This window comes from Silurus meridionalis, chromosome 9, assembly GCF_014805685.1.
Source record: "Silurus meridionalis isolate SWU-2019-XX chromosome 9, ASM1480568v1, whole genome shotgun sequence".
NCBI lineage: Eukaryota > Metazoa > Chordata > Actinopteri > Siluriformes > Siluridae > Silurus > Silurus meridionalis.
In genome coordinates, this window is record NC_060892.1 from 26228574 (window position 1) to 26246921 (window position 18348).

An 18348-nucleotide genomic window follows, 5' to 3' on the forward strand; every position below is an offset into this window, starting at 1 on the left:
GACTATTTTAAGGTCAGACAGCAGCGTGTAGTTGAGATGTGCGTCTCCATAATTGATGACGATGCAATTCGATGCATTTTGATGTAGACCCAAAGACACGATACATTAAAGACACATATGAAGCAGCTACTGATGCGATACGATACGATTCCTCTCATTACGATGCAGCGCGTCTGATTTCCATTCGATTTAACACAATGGAAAAATTCACTCTGTTCCTGACAGACAGCAAATCATCAGTTTACTCGAGTGCCTTCTGACTTCTAACGGCTTCACGAACACGCCTTTGTAGTGCAAATAGTAAAATGAAACCAGATGTTCTTTCCCTGTTCTGTGTGCAGGAAGTTACAGCTCTGCCTCTGCCATGTTAATCTGTATTCTATGTGACTCTCAGGACACGCCTCCGCCTCCGTAGTGTTGTGATACGTCATATTTACATCGATCTACATGGAAATCATGGTCACAAATGATTGGTCGCTTTCTAAATAATAAAGGTTCAGCGCATCTACAAAAACTATATATAAATAAATCGTTACTGATACAAATATGATACAAATGCACTTGTACCCAATGTTTTATGCTGAATCTCACCATCACACCTGGTTCTTGAGAGGAACCAGACTCAAACGGCAACCCATCTCCATCCCCATCACCAGATATTCATTCATTATCATCAGTGTAGCAGAACTCAAAGTAAAAAAACTCAAATAAAAGGGATTTCGCTTGTCTCGGTGATGCACCTGGTGTCATTTATAAAGAAATCTTCTCAGGAAGTGCTGTTTATTATAAAGCAATATCTTGCCTTTGTGTTTTACAGTCATGGACGTGACCTGGCCTTGCCCTCCACTCCTACACCTTTCCTGCTTGTCTGAAATTTTAATCACAAGACTTTCAACTCGCTTAAATACAACTTCCTTCAGCTTCACTATGGAGCTGGTTCTAGTTGTGTATCTCTGATCTAAATGTTCCATTCCACCGTCTCCTATAAGTTCAGCGAAACTCCTCGTGTTCTCCGGTGACACGTTTTGATTTATTTATTGCATCCTGTTAATCAGCAGTTGTGAGATCTTTGGAGATACGTTTCGGAGCTTCATTTCCGTGTGTTGTATTTACACTCCGCGTGTTTATCCGAACACGCGTTCAAATCCCTGTGCAGCGTTTTTTAATCTTCTCAGGATCTTTTGTCTGGCTTTAAAAATATATCACATTTGTATTAAAGTCTCACAAACGCACAGGAATCTTTGCATTGCTTCGACTCTTTTTTTCTCCCTTTTAATATTCATGTAATAGAGTAGGGGAAATATCCATCACACCAGTTCACCGTATTATAGTTTCTGCCTCCCGGGTTTTTAAATTTCCGTCATAGATCTGGCCAGATGCATTATTATGCGCAGTGTTGTTCGCTGAGAAATCTCTGTTCATGAAGTGCATCAGGGACGGTCATTTGTGAAAATTCCTAAATAGCCTTATAATAAGAGTTTCTCTGGTTATTCTTTATACACTCAGATGGGAAGTATTTCACTCAGTGCATTAGAGTAAATATCTCGTATTTCTCAGGATAACGAGACTGTTATTGTTTCTGCAGTTGTAATGAATGTTCTTGTGTTTCACTTCACTAATACACAGACCTGCGCCTGTATATGCTATAAATCTGAACCCCAGGTCCCTCACTGATTCAGCTAACACTAATGTGTGTTCTTGTGGTGCTCCAATCAGACATTTCAATAAATATAGTGTTGTGATGAGGTGTTTAGCTTTTAAACCCAGACGCCCCAAAACTGAAGCTTTTATAATGCTCACAATAATACAATACTTATTAATACAATATATCAGGTGGTATTAAAATGTCTGGAGACTAATGGTGTTACTGGTGCTGGTCTGAACCACTTTTTAATACCACCTCTTATATATATATATATATATATGGGTGATTGGGTGGTTCCATGAAATTCTGGAGTAAGATCAGGAGCTGTGAGGATTTGGACTGTAGTTAATATCAACAGTCTGCTACACTGACTCAGGACTACAGTTTACTCTGATCTCCATCACTGCACCTCAACATCGTTTATCTGTAATAAATGGACATTCGGTGGAACCCAGATGAGGATGAGGTTCCCTTTCGAGTCTGGTTCCTCTCAAGGTTTCTTCCTTCTGCATCTCAGGGAGTTTTTCCTTCACTACAGTCTCCACCGACTTGTTCATCAGAGACAAACTTACACTTATAAAGAATTTTTATCTCCACATTATCTGTGTGAAGCTGCTCTGAGACGATGTGCATTATTAAAAGCGCAATACAAATAAACATTAATTGAATTTATATATAAAATGTTATATATTAACCTTTATTTTGTTTGTTTGTTGTTGTTTTTTTGGTATTTTGTGTAGTCTTATAATATCCATGCGCGATTTGCACTTTGTGTTATATTTATTTCTATAAATAGCAATGTTTTGATGATCAGTAGATAGGATATCACACACACACACACACACACACACACACACAGAGTTATGATTTTTATGCAAAATGGATTTTCATGATTTTTGCGCTATGCAAATCGGGTCTTAAGGGCTTAAGTGGGATCTTTTGATCTATTGCTTCATTTGCATATTTTAATATATTTCTCAAAGAAATTTAGAACACAAAATTGATTCATGTCAACAGGTTAAATTTCATTCTAATGCGAGTAAAGAAAAATAACATGCCTGTTTGGGTGTTGATTAATGTGTTACGTTTATTCATTCTCTTAGTTACAAATCCATGCTGAGTGTTAAAACTCTTCATCTCTTCTTTTCTTCTGATTTCTCTAAAAAAGGCTCAGAGCAACACCACATTCCGGCTCTGACACCACATTCCGGCTCTGACACCACATTCCGGCTCTGACACCACATTCCGGCTCTGACACTACAGTATTTTACCGTAGTAAAGCCGTAGATGTGTATGATTCCAACATTCAACAAGAAAAATACATACCATATATATATATATATATATAGGGAGCACATGCATATTTTCATTATATTTTTCATTTTCCTTCTAGTGTGTATTTCTCTCTCTCTCTCTCTCTCTCTCTCTCTCTCTCTCTCTCTGTCTTCCATTTCTTGATATCTACAGTAAGATCATTTAGTTTTCACAGTCGAATGCCAGGTTGAAATCTTGTCCAGGAAAAGGAAACGTTCTGAAACTTGATTGCTTCTTGTTCTTTTTCCGTAAATCGTTTTATCCATCCGTGTTTCTTTAAGACACGTGAAGGAAAGAGCCGAGCGTGTTACACTCTCAGAACTTGCAGCAGCACGGATGGAGTTCAGCCATGCAGGACAACGAATGCAATTAGTTTTCTTACTGAAAAAGCTCCGATTAGCCGAGGTCCCTTCGCTGTAGAGAAAGGGAAGCATGCTGCGTGAAAGAAAAAATTATTAAACGGAAGAATTTCAGGTGTCATTAATTATGATCATTCTTAAAAACATTAGTTTCTTCAGCAGCTTCAGACTCGGGCATGGCTGTGTGATAAGGATGTGTGTTTCAAACAAATGTTCACACGTATAAAGGGGTAGAGGACAACATTTTCTGGTCAATAGTTTACACACACACACACACACACACACACACACACACACACACACACCCAGTGAAGTGTTTCAGAAGCTCGAGAGGTACAGAACCATGGCTGCAGAGAATGGATCTGATATCTGATCCAAAGCACAAGCAGAACTAAAGCAATCAGCTGAGAGCTCTGGGTGTCAAAATGGCTTTAATGATTTCCATCACTGAAATTAAATATAGCGAGTTCACAGAACATTGTTGTTTACATTGCTGCAGGTTCTGCTCCAGTTCCTCCTCACTCACTCCCGCCAGGTCCGGCCCGTTCTGACCTCTAATCTCAATGTTTAGATGTTCTCATTTTGGTTGTAAAGGAAACTTTTTGCTATGCAGGGTTTTTCCTCCTTTGTATGTGATAACGACACACACACCAGCAGCACACACTCACTGATCTGTTCTACAGTGTCGTTAAAGCGCCAGGCCATGAGAAATAGAGCAGAAAAATAGTAAATTGGCAGAAATCTTTCACATCTCATTGCCACTGACGTGCAAGAAAAAAAGATAAGTGTGTCCTCTAGCATAATCAGTGACTTTCATTAAACCTCAGCGGTGTTTGATCCATGATGCACATGTATACGATCCATTTCCATTCACTGAAGAGCTTCAGCATGGAAACCCCTGCATGCTACAGTAACAGTATGCATTACGAGCACAAAATCATGTGGCAGTGTCAAAAGGTTTCCAAACTAGTTTTGTAACACGCCAACAGATCGCACAGTCACAGGGAGCACCGACCTTCATAAGTCAGTGTCGCAAAAAAACACGTCCTGTGTATGTCGGGAGCCGTGTGACTGCTGCTATTCTGACCACGTCTGCGATTTCTTCACGGACAGCAAGTTAAAACAATGTCCAAATGTCAACGTCAATGTCAACCCTAACCCTAACCAAAACCTGACCCTAACCCTAACCTTAACCCCAACCCTAATCCTAACCTTAACCCCAACCCTAAACCCCAACCCCAAGCATAACACTAGCCTCAACCCCAACCCTAACCCTAACCAAAACCTGACCCTTATCCTAACCTTAACCCCAACCCTAAACCCCAACCCCAAGCCTAAGACTAGCCTCAACCCCAACCCTAACCCCAACCCTAACCAAAACCTGACCCTAACCCTAACCCTAACCCCAACCCCTACCCTAACCCTAACCAAAACCTGACCCTGACCCTAACCCTAACCTTAACCCCAACCCTAACCCTAACCTTAACCCCAACCCTAAACCCCAACCCTAAGACTAGCCCCAACCCCAACCTCAACCCTAACCCTAACCTTAACCCCAACCACAACCTTAACCCCAACCCTAACCCTAACCCTAACTAAACCTGACCCTAACCCTAACCTTAACCCCAACCCCAACCACAACCTTAACCCCAACCCTAACCTAACCCTAACCAAAACCTGACCCTGACCCTAACCCTAACCTTAACCCCAACCCTAACCCTAACCTTAACCCCAACCCTAAACCCCAACCCCAACCCTAAGACTAGCCCCAACCTCAACCCTAACCCTAACCAAAACCTGACCCTAACCCTAACCTTAACCCCAACCCCAAACTTAACCCCAACCCTAACCCTAACCTTAACTCCAACCCCAACCCAAACCCTAACCAAAACCTGACCCTAACCCTAACCTTAACCCCAACCCTAACCTTAACCCCAACCAGAAACCCCAACCAGAAACCCCAACCCCAACACTAGCCCCAACCTCAACCCTAACCCCAACCCTAACCAAAACCTGACCCTAACCCTAACCTAACCCCAACCCTAAACCCCAACCCCAACCCTAAGACTAGCCCCAACCCCAACCTCAACCCTAACCCTAACCAAAACCTGACCCTAACCTTAACCCTAACCCTAACCAAAACCTGACCCTAACCCTAACCCTAACCTTAACTCCAACCCCAACCCAAACCCTAACCAAAACCTGACCCTAACCTTAACCCCAACCCTAACCTTAACCCCAACCAGAAACCCCAACCCTAACACTAGCCCCAACCTCAACCCTAACCCCAACCCTAACCAAAACCTGACCCTAACCCTAACGTTAACCCCAACCCTAACCTTAACCCCAACCCTAACCTTAACCCTAACCCTAACCCCAACCCAAACCCTAACCAAAACCTGACCCTAACCTTAACCCCAACCCTAACCTTAACCCCAACCCTAACCTTAACCCCAACCAGAAACCCCAACCCTAACACTAGCCCTAACCCCAACCCTAACCAAAACCTGACCCTAACCCCAACCCTAACCCCAACCCCAACCTCAACCCTAACCCTAACCCCAACCCTAACCCCAACCCAAACCCTAACCAAAACCTGACGCTAACCCTAACCTTAACCCCAACCCTAACCTTAACCCCAACCCTAACACTAGCCCTAACCCCAACCCAAACCCTAACCAAAACCTGACCCTAACCCTAACCCTAACCTTAACCCCAACCCTAACCTTAACCCCAACCCTAACCCCAACCCCAACACTAGCCCCAACCTCAACCCTAACCCCAACCCTAACCCTAACCCTAACCTTAACCCTAACCCTAACCCCAACCCTAACCCTAGCCCCAACCCTAACCTTAACCATAACCCTAACCCTAACCCTAGCCCTAAACCCTAACCCCAAACCTAGCCCCAACCCAAACCCCAACAATAACCCAACCCCAACCCTAAACTTAACCCCAACCCTAACCTTAACCCCAACCCTAACCCTAGAAACCATTCAGCAACTTGTTCATGATGATCGTCGGAGAACAATACACTACATTACATACTGCCATTGACAATGATCCATACAATTTCGTCCCCTGGCCTCTGACCCAGGAGCAGGAGGAACACTGAGCTGAAGTCTGCCGTTAACTCTGTCAGTGTGCCGTGGATGACGAGGATCATTACCTAGTTAAAGCTTAAGTGTACGGGTAAGACCCTGAGACGAAGCATCAGTCTTCACAGTGAAGAGCTCGTCATCTCATTGAGCATCGAGTGCTTTGAGCATCTGCCAGGTTTTAAGGCTTCTGAGGAAGGACGTTCGGCAAAAGTGACCGGATCTGTGGCACTTAGTCTCGAAACTTTTTAATACCACCTTGTAGAATTAAACACCTCTTTGGTATTTTTATCCTGGAGAAGATGGTAGAGAGGCGAATCTCGTTCCTCTGATAAGATGAAAACGAACTTATTTCATCTGCCACATGTATTTTACACTGATTAGATAACACTGATCCTCAGGCCCCACTGAAATGAAGCATTGCTTTTATAATCAAAATATATAATACTGTTCCATCAGTCGAGCCCCCCTGGCTGTTTTAGCAGAAGTGAATTGGTATTTGTATATTAAAAGGTGGACTATTTAAATTGAAGGCTCTCTGAAGGGCTTTAATGTATTGTAATGATTCATAAAGGGTTTAATGTATTATTATGACTTTTAAATCAGCTTTATAGATTCCTGAAGCTATTAGGATGAAGACGAACGCTGTAACGGATCTCGGATGTTAAGGTTCTGATCGACTCTGTGTTTCCATTCAATGAGTGATATATTTATATTATTTAACATATGAAGTCTGTTCATTACTCTCTCGCTCTACTTCAGCAAGCCTCAAATGAACAGTATCGTTTGGACGTGTTTTCACTAAACGCAGCAGAACCTATAACGTGGTACAAATTGTATATGATGAACTCTTTATGACATGCGACTCTTGATGATAATTCCAGTAATTCCACTCCTGGGAATAATTTGATGTGACATTGTTGGAAGAGAAAGCCTGCTCAGACTCTGTGTAGGACTGTGAAGGATTGAGCGTGCAATAAGATGATGCACTATGCCAGTACTGCTGCAACACTTCTTCTTTAATTGAAATGACATCAATTTTTCATTTCCTCTCTCCCTAAGAAGCTTAAAACACACATGACTTAGTGAAGACTATGTGCTTAACATCAATAGCAGTCTGGAATATTAAACACAGACCTTTTTAACCATGGAAAGTCTTTGTCTGAAGCTCAGGGTTCTTTTCTTCGGTCCTTGGGGCTGCCTGGCTTGTTCGGTTTAAAGTTGAAACTAAAGTTCAACTTCCCATCAACACAAAGAGCCAAATCATTACAGGCTTAATGATTTTCACGTGTGCTGGTAATATGGGAAAACTCTACAGGGCAGAGGTTCAATAGTTTTTAACACCTAGCAATAATAAATGCGTCTCTTTTCCTTTAACTTTAAATAAACCAACCCTAATCACTAGCTACCAAGTAAACTAGCTTACAGGAACGAGTACACGAGTGTGATTTCAGTGTCTGTGTGTCAGGTTGCATATCGAGATTTGCAGTGTATGATTTCAAAATATGAGGGGGGGATTTCAAAAAAAGGGGATTTCCTGGAATTCCTTTCGTTTCCTGGAAGTCAAAGTGTGTCAAGCACCTTCTGTGATTCACGCCGGCAACCTTTGAGCTGGATCTTCATCTTTGGGAAGAGGGCGAAGTCGGCAGGAGCACGTGGTCAGAGTTTCACCAGTTGCACAGACATTTGAAGGTTGGTGCTCCCTGTGACTGTGCATGCAGCTTTGTGCTGCTAGCGGTTGCTGTGTTTAAAAACTAGCCTCTAACCTTTTTAATACCACCTCGTATACCCACTGCCCAGAGGTGGGAAATAACGGAGTACAAATACTTCGTTACTGTAGTTAAGTAGATTTTTCAGGTATCAGTACTTTAACTTTTTACTTTTACTCATTACATTTTTACACAAATATCTGTACTTTTTACTTCTTACATTTTCAAAACCGGCTCGTTACTTTAGTTTTAATCCATTGATTGGGGGAATATTTTTTTTTATTTTCATTGTGCGCCGATTTCAGCTGAACAACTGATTTCCTGTTACTGCGCGTCTTTTTCAATCCACTGGTGTATAAAGTCCTGACTCTTTCTAATTCGTTTTGTATTAATATATATATATGTGTGTATGTATGTATGTATGTATGTATGTATATATATGTATATTTGTCTGTCAAAATTAAAATTATTGTAAACGGCACTAAATTTTATTAATGCTATCAATTCAGCGCGCATTTCTGTTTCACCATTTTTATAGAAAATGTAAATACATAAATAAATAACTAAATAAAAACCCTTCGGCAAAAAATACATTTATCCACGACGTCTTTTCTTAGATATAAAATAAATAAATAAACTCCAGAAAAAAATATTTTTAATCAGTAAACTTTTGTTTTATTTCTGCGCCAAGTCTCAAATCAAACACCAAATCCGCCATGTTTTACACAATTTACCCTCTGGGGGGCGTTTTGTGGGTTTTTCCCTCATAATGGCGACACAAACTTAAATTACTGTCTTTATTGATTGTACAGATAAAAACAATACATCATTCAAATCTGTAAAATGTCTATAATTTTATATATATAAGCTTCCTGACTTGACTTGAAGAGGTCCAGTTTCTCCGGTATCACCTCATTAACTGTCCGTGTGGAAACATAGCAAAGGCTCTTAATGATGTCCACACGTCTCTGCACTGATATAGCCTTTATATTTAGTCACTGTACATATGCTTACATACATATCACATGCTGTAAATATGATACATGTTTAACACCTCCAAGCTGCCAGTTTTGGGCACCTGAGCAAGCACTTAGCTCCCTACTGCTCATTTAGTAAATGAGATCATTAAGAGACGCTCGGGAGAAACACTTCCAACAGGAAGTGGCCATATCTTGCTATCTTTGTCTCTCTATTTTCTCTATCTCATTGTCTCTGTGTCTCTTTTAGTAAATGTCTCTGTCTCACTGTATATGTCTCTCTCTTGCTGTCTCTCTATTTGTTTCTCACTCTTTCTAAAGCTGTGTCTGTCTCTTTGTCTTTGTCTCTGTCTTTCCTGCTTATTTACATGTCTAACAAAGTTTTGAGTTTTGAAAGTAATGCCATTGGTATATCAGTGGTGCAGGTGTTGGAGATGTGGTTCTTGTACCTGAGTCACTTCTCATAGACTTCGAGTTACTGAGAGAATGAACAGGAAGGAGAAGTTTTGACCCTCTACCATCATGATCTAAGAGAAAACAGTGGTCTCTTAACTAAAGAAAAACCAAGAGTCCAATAAGCAAAGCCTTGTTTGTCACCCCTCTGGTAGTGTAGTGGTTTAGTGACGCGGCCTCTGCTATCTGACTCACCTGGTTCAATTCCTACCCCTTAGCTTTCCTTTAAATTGTTTAAAAAGTTTTATAAAAGAACCAAAAAAGGTCCTAAAAATCAGGTTCTTGCGGGAGATCCTGTGGCTCAATTGGAAGAGCTTTGCCTCTGGGTTGAGAGGTTGCTGGTTCAAACCCCAGCCAGGACTCAAAGTTAAGAGCATGGAAGGTTTCAGTGACCGTAGTGAGGAAGGTGTCAGAAATGGCTGTGTGGAAGGTCGGATATGGATGGTTTCCAAGGGTGTATCCTGAACCAGGGGGGCAATATTCAGGCGTGTGCCCCCCTGGCATCTGAGAAGCTGAAAACAGGGGGTTATGAAGCAAAAACATCCAAAAAAGTTTCGACATAGGCTCCGGACAAAAATTGTTTACTTTTACCCCTTCTCTCCTCCTAAATGCAAAACTCTTTTGTCAGCTGTAACCCAGCAGGTCTTCACAGACTTTGTTCACAGTAACCCACTCCATTGCTCATCACACACTAATTTCCACACAACTTACCTAGTGTGGGGACAAGCCAGATTTGAGCCAGCAACCTCTGAGCTCAGAGGCAAGGCTTTTACCACAAAGCCATCAAGTCCCACAACACACCTTCTTTTTTTGGGGGGTTTATCCTTCATTTCATGCTTCAAAGCAAGAAATTCAGACCAGAAAGAAACACAGAAAGCAGGATTCGAACCCTGAACCCCACCAACAGCAAAATACCAGCCTTAACCCACTGAACCATCAGGAAGGACAGGCTGTGATGATTGTTTAGAGCAGGTCTATCTTTCTTTTTAACCCATCAACACAAGAATATAATGCTAAAGACAGACTTAGGAAGCAAACCCATATCGTGACTAGCAGGGACAATGCAGGATTTGAACCCTGATTCACACCATTAGCGAGTTACCAGCATTAACCCACTGAACTATCAGGAAGGACAAGCTGGGAAGCTTGTTTAGAGCAGGTCTATCTTTCTTTTTAAACCATCAACACAAGAATATGAAGATGTAGGGATCAGGAATGTAATCTACCTCATGACTAGCAGACAGAAAGCCAGGTTTGAACCCTGACCACCAACATTAACAAAGTACCAGCCTTAACCCACTAAGCCATCAGGAAAAAACAGGATGGGAAGCTTGATTAGAGCAGGTCTATCTTTCTTTTCAAACCATCAACACAAGAATTTAACGCTAAAGAAAGATGTAGGAAGCGAATACAGCTGCAAGTAGCACAAGTTGAACATTGTAAATAGCAAGATTCGAACCAAGACCCCCACCAACAGCGAGACACCAACATTAACCCACTGAACCATCGGTGAGGACAGGCTAGGAAGCTTGTTTAGTGCACGTCTATCGTTCTTTTCAACCCATTAAAAACAAAAATATATCGCTAAAGAAAAATGTAGGAAGTGAACCCTGATCGTGACTGGCAGGCAGAAAGCAGGATTCGAACCCTGAACCCCACCAAAAGCACAACACCTGATTTAACCCACTGGACCATCAGAGAAGACAGGACAGGAAGTTTGTTTAGAGCAGGTCTATCTACCTTTAAACCATCAACACAAGAATATAAAGCTAAAGAAAGATTCAGGAAGCAGGAAAATAACCGACATCGCAACTAGCAGGATTCAAACCCTGGTCCTCACCATCAGCGAGTCACCAGCCTTAATCCGATCAACCATGGAAGAGATCAGACTGGGAAGCATGTTTAGATGAGGCACAAGCCTTAAAACACTGAGCGACCACTGCTGAAAAGCATGTGTGCTTTTTCGAGGGTTCATACTTTCTTTGATGGCAGCGCAGTAAGAAAGAAGGCATGTAGGACTGGCTTTGAAACCTTATCACCAGCATGGACTATATTAAGGACCATGTTCAGGCACAAGCCTTAACCCACTGAGCTACCACAGAAGTGCTTTTTGGTGGAGTTATCTTTCATTAAAGACCAGGAAATCAATAAATTAATCCAACACAGAATTGAAATGTTTTCAGAGTGGACAAGGTCCAGAAGTTTTGTTACCAACACAGCAACCACCAGCTCGAGCAGGAATCAAACTCTCAAACTCATCCTCATGGGGACCCTGACATTAACCCACTAGGCTATCACATCCATCCATCCAGCCATCCATCTATCTATCTATCTATCCATCTATCTATCTATCTATCTATCTATCTATCTATCTATCTATCTATCTATCTATCTATCTATCTATCTATCTATCTATCTATCTATCCATCTATCTATCTATCTATCTATCTATCTATCTATCTATCTATCTATCTATCTATCTATCTATCTATCTATCTATCTATCTATCTATCTATCTATCTATCTATCATGATGTGAGGTCCAGTTAACAGCTAAAACAGGTAGAAGTAATAACTACTTTTTACTTAAGTACATGTCTGAGCCAAAACTTCTTTACTTTCATTTGAGTAAAAAAGTATAATCAGTACTTCAACTTTTACCCGAGTATTTTAAAACATGAGGATCTGTACTTCTACTTAAGTAAAGGATGTGTGTACTTTTGTCACCTCTGCCACCGCCATGTTTGACCTTCTCCTATAAACACTACAGTAATGTGAACTTCACACTGTATGTGTGCGTTACATTAATGCAATCAAAAACCTCCAACACCTTGGACTTTTATTATAAAAAATTATTATTACACTGCATCACTTTGATATTATTATTTGTACAAATTATATCATAATGTCTTTATTTATTTATTTTAATTTATTTTCCTGTTTTAAGTCTCATCTCATGCCACACTCTGCTCAGTCTTTTCATGCATGGTTGTTGGGTCTACATGGTTCCATGCCACCACAGTCCATAGGTTTCTTTCTGTTTATGTTATAGGATTGAATTTTGCCCCTGCATTAATTTCTGCTCGTCGTTCAGCCTGGGGTCAGTAAATAATCTTTATAATGACCAAAAAAAACCCTAAATGCTAAAAATGTTGCAGAAATGCTGTTTGGTAATACCAGTCCTGACCTCTCTGAAAGGGAACGCTCTATACAGCAAGGGCGCTTGTTTCTTTGTGCAGTTGAAATGATGCCAGTGGATATTCCTGGTATAGAGCATCTACCCTCTGTGGCCAAGTAAAAAGATTATTTAAGCTACTCTCACGGATATTGGCCAAGCCTGGAAGTCAGCAATCTGGTCATGAATGTAAACTCGGTATATATGTGCCTGGAATATATTTTCCACCATCCATTCCGTTTGGAGGGATTTCAAAGACTTTGAGCTTTGCCTTTATTGAAACATTCACATCACAGCAGAGCTGATTGATCAGCTGGAATCAGCTGGGAGTTTCACATAGCTGAGAAAATCCACTGAGAGAGAGTATGAATCGAGATCCCCCTCCACAATCAGTGCAGCCTGGCCTGCTCTGACCCTGCAGAAGAACCCGTCACACGCGTTATCAAACCAACACACCAATCACACCTCCGAAACTGAAACTGGATGACAAGCGCTTCAAAAGAATAGTGCAAATAAATAAAAGTATAAATAAATACAACCATCACTACAGTTTGTAGAAGTAAGAAAATGATTAAGGAGAAAATGATCTTCTGAATTCCTGATGATTGATGGTGATGAGATCAAAATCATTACAGATCATGAAGTTCTGCAATTTATTATATTCCATTACAGAAACTTTACACTACTTAGCGATGAACAATGTGTCTCTCTGCCATCAGCAGAAGTGAGAAGTAATAAAGTACAAATACTTCATTACTGTAATTAAGACGATTTTTCAGTGTATTTTACTTCGATATTTATTTTAAGTAAACTTTTTCCTTTCTACTTCTTACATTTCCAAAACAGACTCGTTACTTTAGTTTTAATCTTTCGGGGAAAATTTCAATGTTTTTTATTTTCATTGCACAGTTTTTTCAATCTCTCACTCGTGTATCATTTCATAGACTAGTTTCTAAAGCTCACAGTGAGCAGGCAGAAGCAGTAAGAAGTCTGGGGTTAATGTGGATGAGACAGAGGGAGTCATTGATGGAAACATGACTGAGAACAGAGACATTCCTGATCATCATCATCATCATCATCTTTTCTCTGCTTGTGTTCTATATGTGGATCTTCAGCCTGCATACATTCATTAAGTTACCAAGTTTAAAATTCGCTTGTATTAATATTTAAATTTAGGCTGTCAAAATAAACACGATGCAAATACATTTAAACGGCATTAATTTTATTACCGAGTGATTGATGCAGCGTGCATTTCTGTTTGACCATTTTTATAAAAAAATATAAAGAAATAAATATAAACGTGGTAAATCAACACAGGTTTATTTACGGCCTCCTTTCTTTAATAAAATATATTGTAATCAGTAAACATTTGTTTTACTGATGCGTTAAGTCTCAAATGAGCACCAAAATCCGCCATGATGCGCAACATGGCAACATCCGACAATCAACCCTCAGAATCGACAAACATTTTTTACTCATAGCGCTGAAACGAACGTGAATGACTTTGAATTTTTGATCGTACAGATAAAAGCAATACATCATTCAAATCTGTAAAGGGTCCTTTTATTTCTATTCATTCATAATAACAGCAAAACATTGTGCTTTTGTAAAATCAAGAAAACAGACAGGGGGCGCTCTCCGCACCTCCACATACATCATCTCTAGCAGAAGCCTCCAAAATTACCTCATAAAAAGATCTCCGGGGTTTCAGTGCATTTCTATAATGAAGTAAGTTTTTGTGCAAATTCCACAGGAAAGAAATCGCAAAAGTATAAACGGTTTATAAAAAAGCTTAACAACTGGTTCGAACTGTTGACCTTCTCTCACCACGTCCAGATTTTCTTGAAAAGCCCGTCTTCTTGTAAGTGTATCTGCAACCAAATCAGTTTCTTCTCCTCTGTCAATCGTTGTGGAATAAAAAACAGCCATTAAATCCATTTGAATATATGTGAGAGTGTGCAGTTTGATACGGATGCAGGTGGTGAGCTCTGACTAGTGCGCTCTCTGACCATCCAATCAAAGGACATGAAAATGCTGTCAATATTAGATGGCTTTTCGAAGGCCTCGGAGTCAGCAAGTCGTATTGGTTCGGATGCCTGTAGTGTTCACATTACGGCAGAAACCCGTGTCATCAAATAATGTGACAGCTGACATCTGATTGGATAGAAACTCCAACGGAGTTAAAATGAAGAGAATAGTGTATTACAAATCATTTAATACCAATTTTGATTCTGATGGAGTGGAGGCCAGCAGAGAAGACCTTGAACGCCCTGATGGCCCATGACTGATTTTAAGATATGAATGCTCCTGTTCCATGCCAACTTCATTCCTCACGTTTATTTGATCGGTTCTCCGCCTTCTGTCTGTTTTATTACTTCGTGTTCGGTCTCCGTCTGCATGCCGATCGCTTGACCTTTTCACATCCCTGAATGTATATTATTGGTTTAGTTTTTCGTCTGGTGTTTTAATCAAACCCAGATTTTGCATCCAAATCTGTATAAGGGTCTTAGGTTTATAAGCACAGAACTGGACAGAACCTTTTGTGGTTGCAAATTAAAAAAGATTTGAGGATAAGAAGAAGTGTAATGTCATCTATTAAAAGTAATGGAATGCATGTCCTATACCTATGTGTCGTGTGATGCACCTCCTGGGAATCAAACCAGATCGAATATAGGTGGAAAAATGTAAAAAAGGGAAGCTATATTTTATTAAAAATATACAATTGAAAAGTTTCTTGATTAAATGTGAAAGTGATGATCTAGAAAAGGTCCGGAGTGATGTTCTTGAGACGCCTGTGGTGCTGACAGGGTCCACAGACAGATGTGGAGTGGAATGAGACGATTAATAATGAAATGGAATTCCTGCATAATCATATCAGCGTTCTTATATAAATGTATTTCTGCACTTCTAATCATTTTTCCTTTCTGCTTTACAGAACCGATTTCACTTGCAGATGATGACTCGGATCCCTGTATCAGACCTGGCGGAGCTGCTGTTGACGGTGCTGCAGCGGAGTGGCTGGCATGAGGGCATGGCTTTACTCTGCCAGGGCTGGGAAGAAGCTGGCCTTCTCGACCTTCTGAAGCTGCATGGTGACGAGGCGAAGGGCACCTCACGTTGGTACCTCCGCGCCACCCTCAACCTTTCTGATAATTCTTTAGACCAAAAAAGCATATCAGATTTTCTGGAGCAGCACTTCAGCCAGGACCAACATCCTCCATCGTCGGTGCTGCTTCTTGGGTCCGATCCACAATGCGCCTCTGCCGTGCTGCGCAGTGCTCATGACCTCGGGCTTACGTTACCTACCATGCACTGGATTATGGGATATCCATTAAGCCCCGATGCCTTGCAGTCCATCGGCTTACCCCTGGGGCTGCTGGCCTACGGAGAGGTCGACCTCAAACCTCTGGACTTTTACATTCGCGACAGTTTACAGCTGGTCAGTCGAGCAGTCGCTGCTGCTACGCTCGTGCGGCCAGATCTTGCGCTCATCCAAAATATGGTGAATTGTTTTGATAAACCCAATAAGCATGAACTGCCTTCATCTGGACAGTACATTTCCAGGTAAATGCTTTTATTCTTTGAACAACGGATCTTTATTTCATAATTGAAGTGCTGGTCTGTAGGATTTGTACTTTGTTATTTGTTGATAACTGGCTCGAGGCATATTAAATGAGAAATATAACACAAACTGGCACATGGAGTTTACACCAAGAGCATTGTTGAGTTCTGTCTAAAAAACAAATACATTTTTGCACTGAACTGAAATATTGCATAGATTAGAAGTTCACTTTGACCTGCACTATAATAGTCTCAATGATGAGGTGGTAGCTTAGTGGTTAAGACATTTGTAAAAGCTTGTTTTTTTAATAGTGAGAGAGAATTATTGGGAAAAATTATCAGAAAGTATTATTAACGTGATCAGGTTGGTTTCAGATTCCCAGTATGCTTTTCAACAGAATACCTCAATGTTTTTTTTTTTGTTTTAAACATTATAATATACCTTATGAACTCAACACGCCTTTATTTTAGGTTTATTTCTAATCATCATGTGGTGTTTCAGTTTAACTTCAGGAGATATCAGATCTAGGTGCAAATCTCATTTACATATCGTTTCCTCTGCCGATTTTTCCAGACGCCGGCGTTATTGTATCACTTGTATTGCGCTCACTGACTCTGCATTTAGTTTATCTGATTGCAATAATCGTAATTTGTGAAGTAAATCAGAGCCTTAAAGCAGTGATGGATTAATCTACTGGAATGTGCAGGTCTCTCAGGCTCGATTCTCAACTCACTCCAAAAGAACGTTATTGAATTCTTTTACCGATTTACATTTGGGGAAAATAATACATGATAGTCAGCATTGTGAATCAGCAGTAAGTTAATTATACTTTAAGACCAGCAGTAAAACTACTGGCGTTTTTCCTGAACGGAGGGTGAATTTGCAATAGCGACCGTCTGATTCACAACTATTCAAATATTGAAAATAAATGAGCTTTTTTTTTTCATGCATCAGGTTTACACAGCCATTGACTTTTGGTGACACTGCAGTGAAATTGCAAGTCTGGCAGCTGGAATGCAAACATGTTTTGGAGCTTTAAGCTGTATTCATGAGCTTCACTCAAATACCTTCCCACGAGGCAGGGATCACTCTTATCAAACGAGCCCACTGCTCCGTGTGGATTAGTGAGGTTTCACTCTTTTCCTTTTTTTTTTCTCCTCAAAAACCCTCCCTACAAACACAAGCAGGATTGCTCTGCGCCTTGGCCATGCGGAGAATTCTGCTGCTCAGCACAACAGGATAAAATCTGTCAAATAGACCCCAACACAATGTCAAACAATTCAGCAGGATAAAAGCGGCGGTGCAACGGAGACCGATCAATAGTCCTCGGTGGCACTTAAGCCAGTTACGTTGCCATAAACGGGGATCGTTTTGTCCCCCTGACCCGAGCGGTGTTACAGTTAAGACTGACTGATAATAACATTATTCTCAACATACGTGACTTTTAAATGTTCTCGCTTGCTGTGTAATTTCCTTTAATCAATACTGAAGTGTGCGCTATAACTCATTAGTTCAGAGTGTGCTCCTGAGGTTGTGAAAGTCCACTGGGGGAATTAGCTTTAATTTCATTGGTCCTCTCGGTGCGCTGTTTGCTCTGGCAGTGATATAAATGGGAGCTGGTTTTAACTAATTAAATCCAGCCATCCTAAAAAAGAGGAACCATAGTCTGTAAATGCAATATCACTCAGCACTATGATGAGTGGGTAGTGGGGACGAGGGGGGAACGAGGGGGGACATCTGAATGTGGGCCAACTCGTGTCTCTCACAGGCAAAATTAATGACAAAATGGTTTCAGGCCAAATTGCGTTTTATGTTTTTTTTTTTTTCCCTCCTTTTAACTTTTTTTATGAAGCAGCTCACTATTGGACACACGCCATGCCTTTTATTGATGGCTGAAGATGTTCATTTTCTAGGTCCGTGTAAGAGCCTCGGCTGGCCCACAGAATCATTGCCTTGTCTAAAATGACCCGATCTCCTCCCTGGATCTTCAGCTCAGTCAGTCAAGCAGCGATAATTTATTAAACTAGATGAAGTTTTACAAGCAGATATGCTCCCTG

General features: G+C 40.8%; 1 protein-coding gene across 1 annotated transcript in view; it reads left to right on the plus strand.

Annotated features, from left to right (window-relative positions):
• The window catches only part of grin3bb (glutamate receptor, ionotropic, N-methyl-D-aspartate 3Bb), a 48344-nt gene that overhangs the window by 15474 nt on the left and 14522 nt on the right, over positions 1–18348 (plus strand). Inside the window, exon 2 of the mRNA XM_046858017.1 lies at positions 15665–16293. Within this exon, the coding sequence (XP_046713973.1) occupies positions 15665–16293 (629 nt within the window). The remainder of the gene's footprint in view (positions 1–15664; positions 16294–18348) is intronic.